General features: G+C 33.4%; 1 protein-coding gene across 1 annotated transcript; it reads right to left on the bottom strand.

Annotated features, from left to right (window-relative positions):
- Positions 1 to 306: 306 nt before the first annotated feature.
- On the bottom strand, positions 307 to 1,963 carry LOC111883387 (aspartic proteinase PCS1). Its single transcript, XM_023879714.3, has one exon. It carries the CDS (start codon positions 1,784 to 1,786, stop codon positions 476 to 478), a length of 1,311 nt encoding a protein of 436 aa, XP_023735482.1. The 5' UTR covers positions 1,787 to 1,963; the 3' UTR covers positions 307 to 475.
- Positions 1,964 to 4,986: the final 3,023 nt, after the last annotated feature.

The following is a 4,986-nucleotide window of genomic DNA, read 5'->3' as shown; positions in this document are numbered from 1 at the left end:
AAAAAATCTTGCTATAAAGAAAAATTTGTCAAAAATCCAATACAAGGAGATCTTTGTTAAAAATCAAATCAATTTGAATGATTCTACTAACCGAGTTTTTGTAAATACCAGTCAGTTATTTTGATTTAAAAATAGACATAAAATGATAATAAATTGAACCGATTTCTTTTCCGGTTCCCATCCAACCGAATCGAACCAATTTTTAAAACATTTGTTCAGGTTCATATAAACCAAACTTATCTTCTCATATAATAAAAAAATATAAAAATTAACTAACTAAGTTGGGTAGTTGGGGTGAATCTAGGATGATGCAAAGCAAAAGTAGGAGATTTCATTTACTTGTGTGTTTATACAAAAAGTACACTATAGTGCCTGTGTGACAGCACACACTAGATTACACATGCAATCCAAGAAACGTATACAAACGTGTACACGATTACCATATTTACCACATTTTGAACCGGCATTCCTTTACTCACACTGATCTGCTACAATCAGCTACACCGAACCCCACTCTTCGATTCACAATATCAAATTCCACCCATTGATTTTGTTGATGAAAATTCCCTATAATATTACTAGGAACACCTAGTCCTTCCGATCGTCCGATCCCCAAGCAACTAATCCCACGGCCCACATCATCCAATACCCTCTCTTTTCCAATCACTACTTCCACACCCTTGTCAAGTTCAAACACCATGTTCCCTATCAACCGTCCGATCTCCATCGCATTTCCTTGAAAACACAAATCCAACGATCCACGATACACGTACCCTTTTTTATATCTTGACCCCGCGAGTCGGAGAATCTCTTCCCGGATCTTTTTATACGCTTCGTCCACTAAGTAAGTGTACTCAGTACCTGAGTCGATCAGTGTCTGACCGGACCCACCGGCGTCCGGTCGAAACACTGATCGCGAAATATTTAATCGTTTCGCTCCGATTCGGATACCGTTTAACCCGAGGGTGTATGCATAAGGGTCAAAATTAGGAGAGTGTTGACTATCGGGAAAAGTCAAAATGTCAACGTATTTAAATGTTTTGGAGTAAGGATTTTGACCTAGGTAAAAAGCTCCGGAGGGTTTAATTTTGGCATTATTTTGACGTGTAGGAGTACAATAAGAGAACTTGGAAATTTTAGCTTGTGAAGCGAAGGACAATCGTCCGAGGTTCATTCCCAAAATACCCTCGGCCTCGTCGGAGGCAGTAGCACATCCGAGGGTGATAGGAGGGGTACTTTGGTAACGAGAAAACGTAATTTTTTCTCGGACTAAATTACCCTCGGCGAGAGTACCATCTGCGTAGAAGTAAGAGTAGTGGCAAAGGCGATTTTGGTCACAAGTGGTGGGGAGGGTAAAATCGGGAACTCGTGGTTTACAAATAGGGTGATTACAGGGGAGGATAGAGAAAGAGGACGAGAGAGACGGATCAAACGACGCCGTAGGGGTTTTGTTGTGGCACTGGATCCATGATAACTGGCTACCGGTGTCTAAAACCATCTGTTGCGCTTGTGGTGGAGTTCCGATTGGAAGAGAAACAACCAGAGCCATTGAATACTTGAACGATAGCTTGTGATTGGGATTCGACGTCGATGATGGTGTTGATTGAGGGAGGGAATTGCGTAGAAGCTTAGTTGCAGCGGATTTGTGAGAGAGAGGAAGGTAAGAGAGAGAGAAGGAGAGAGAGTTGTTTAATGGGGTGTTCTGAATTGAGAAGGAGAAGGAGAAGGAGTTGATGAAGAGGAGGAAGACGATGAAACAGTTGGAGTGGAGTGTAAGAGGAGCCATGGAGGAGGAGGAAGGAGAGTGGTGGTGGTGGGTTAATATGGTTGAAAGGAAGAATTGTGGGGTTTATATTTGGAAGAGAAAGGGGGACAAGAGTCGGAAAAGAACATTACAAAGCCGAAAGAGGGAAGCAAAAACGCGTTTTTTAAGTTTTTGGGGAGAGATAGTTGGGTGGTTGGGCTTTGCTTGAAATTCAGTCATGCTATGTTTTATTCTTTTAGTTTATTTTTATACGATACTAAATTAATTAAATATAATATAAAAATGAAAAAAATTAATTTCGTATATAAAGTTATTGCTTTTTGTTTTAATAAAACAGTAATGTTTGCTTTTTAATTTATCTTTTTTGCTTTGTATTTTTAATTGTTTTAAAGTGTATAAAACATTAATTTTTGTATGATTTTTTTATTGTAAATGAAATTGAGTATTTTATTATCCATGTATATATAATTCTTTTTTTTTATTTATGTGGATGTAAAATAATTTTTTTATTATAATTTATTTTGGATATATATGTATAGTAAAACATGTTTGGAACATGTATGTCGAATCAAAAACTATTTATCATTAAGAGGATTCACAATTATAAAGATTTTTCATCATACTTTTTTATAACATTAAAAATGTTATTGTGTCCTCGTTATAAACCAAAAAAATTCATCAGCTTATTAAGGTTCCATCAATTATATTTTATTTCATTCTAATATTTTGTTTTTGTATAAATTAATATATCTTATAGTAAATCAATATAGTTACATATTATATATGTATTAATAATTAATATTTTTCTATATTTAAATAATACTTTATCTTCTTTATATATATATATATATATATATATATATATATATATATATATATATATATATATATATATATATATATATATATATATGTTTTCGGATTGCTGATATATTTATATTATATGTTTTTATAAAATTATATTTAGTTGTTAAAACATTTTAAAATTTCTAATGTACTTTGTGAAAATATATTATAAAAAAATAAACATGTAAATGAGAACAAAATAAAACGTAAAACAGAAATAGCAATATTAAATTTACAAACATTCTATCCCACTATAACAATATGTATTTTCAATCTTGGAACTAAATATAAGATATATTTTTAAATAAACATCAAATAATTTGGCAAATACATTATACATATGGTTTTCCACATGATTTGATTTACCATATTCTCCCACTCAAGTGCATGTATGGCTTCAATTTGGTTGCCTACTTTCTTTCTTTTAGTTAAGATATACAAAATAATGAAATATCATTGGAATTTATTATTTTCAATTAAATGTATATAAAAATTATTACATCATAATATCTTGTGCAAATAACTAAATGGTCCTTCTGGCGTAATGAAAACCGAAAAGTATAACTTCAGTTCTAGTTTCGATTTCATTACAACAAGTATTTATATAGTTTCAATTTATCAAATTTATCTTATTTTTTTTTTTTGGTTCTGTTGAATGTTTGTTTTTTGAACCATTAAAACAGATAAACATTTGCAAAATGACCTTTGTAGCTGCTTAATGTATGTTTTAAAGGTTAAATTGCAAAAAAAAAAAAAATGGATGACTTTTTAGTTAATAAAATTAAAGTTTAAAGACTTTTTTGAAGATTTTATTTTTTATATATATTAAATTTATTTGAAGAAAACTTATATATATTCATTAAAAACCTCAAAATAAAGATAATTTTTTATTAAAAAACAAAATAATAATAATTTATGTAATTTTTGGAATTTTTTGTGATTATCTTTAATAAAGATCATTACTATAATCATAAATATATCATCTATATCTTATATAACTTAAGAAGATCTTGTTGATTTGTCACAAGAAGTGTATTTTTAGACCAAACGTTTACTATAAATTACCACTTACCAGAGATCGTTTCACAATCGAACGACACCTCCGAAAATAAAGGTTTATCAAAGGCAGTTATTGTAACATCCGCATATTAGGGTTAGTCAATTAGAGACAATGAACATCAAAAATGAGTTTTTGATAAAGATTATTTAGAAAGAGTAATCTTAACCAAGTGGTAGTATATGTTACAAGGGTTCCGTACATATAAAGAACGCCAAAATCCGAGTTATAACGAAGAAGTTATGACACGTCGAAGTTTTTCGGCAAAACCGACACGACGCCGAGAGACGTAAACAATGAATTTACGATGGAGGACTTTTTAGCCATATAAATCTAGACATAAGTTGTAGTATATATTAAACCGAGAACATACAAAAAAATAACGCCCAAATCTGACTTCGTATGAGGAAGTTATGAATGTTCTAAGATTTGGCAAAGCAGTACACGACCCGAAACTCGAATTTTAGATCGAGCGGTTTTTGGCCTACGTGACCTAAATGAGAGTTGAAGATCTCATTAATAGGAACTCAACGGTAAAAATACATATGAAAACGGAGTCTGTATGTAGAAGTTATGAATTTTACGCGGACATTTAACAGTATAATCTCCTCGTACTGTTAAATTTAAGATCGGTCGAGAATTAGACAACGAAGTCAAAATGAAAGTTGTAGATCTTATCCTTACCTATGCGTGGATATAAAGAACGTCGAAAACGGAGCTCGTATGCGAAAGTTATGAATTTTTGAAAATCGGCTGATTTCCACCCTATGTGCGATGCCACGTGTCAGCGCCCAAGCTCACTCACGACGTGAACATCAAGAAATTCACGAATTGAATCTTCCTCCAGCCCCTATAAATAATAGGTGAAGACCTCTTCATTCCTCACACCTCCCATCACTTCCCTCTCTCTTTAGAACCTGTCTTTAGCCCCGAAACCCCCAGAAAGCCTAAGGAACCTCCCTAGCACGAGGCGGAAGCCCCGGAGTGCCCGACGGCTCCGAGAAGAAGAGCCATTCAGCTTGGGAATGCTACTCCAGCGGAGCCCGGTTTTGAGAAAAACCCGCTGTAAGTGAGCTACGCCTAACCTATCTTTAGTATAGCTTATGTTTTAATTTAGTAGTGTTATTAGGACCTTATAATAAGTATTTGGATTATTATTATGAGTTCTAGAAGTGTCTTTATAATGTCTTTTTAACCACTCGCGGTATGGGGAATATAGTTTGGAGGGTCGCTTAGGTTGTTGGATTCAAAAGTGCTATATGCTAAAATGATCCTGCCCTCCGGTGTTCCATGTCTGGCCCCTGTCTGTACATAGTGG

The sequence above is a fragment of the Lactuca sativa genome, chromosome 2, assembly GCF_002870075.4.
Source record: "Lactuca sativa cultivar Salinas chromosome 2, Lsat_Salinas_v11, whole genome shotgun sequence".
Taxonomy (NCBI): domain Eukaryota; kingdom Viridiplantae; phylum Streptophyta; class Magnoliopsida; order Asterales; family Asteraceae; genus Lactuca; species Lactuca sativa.
This window is presented reverse-complemented; position numbering and strand designations above follow the sequence as displayed.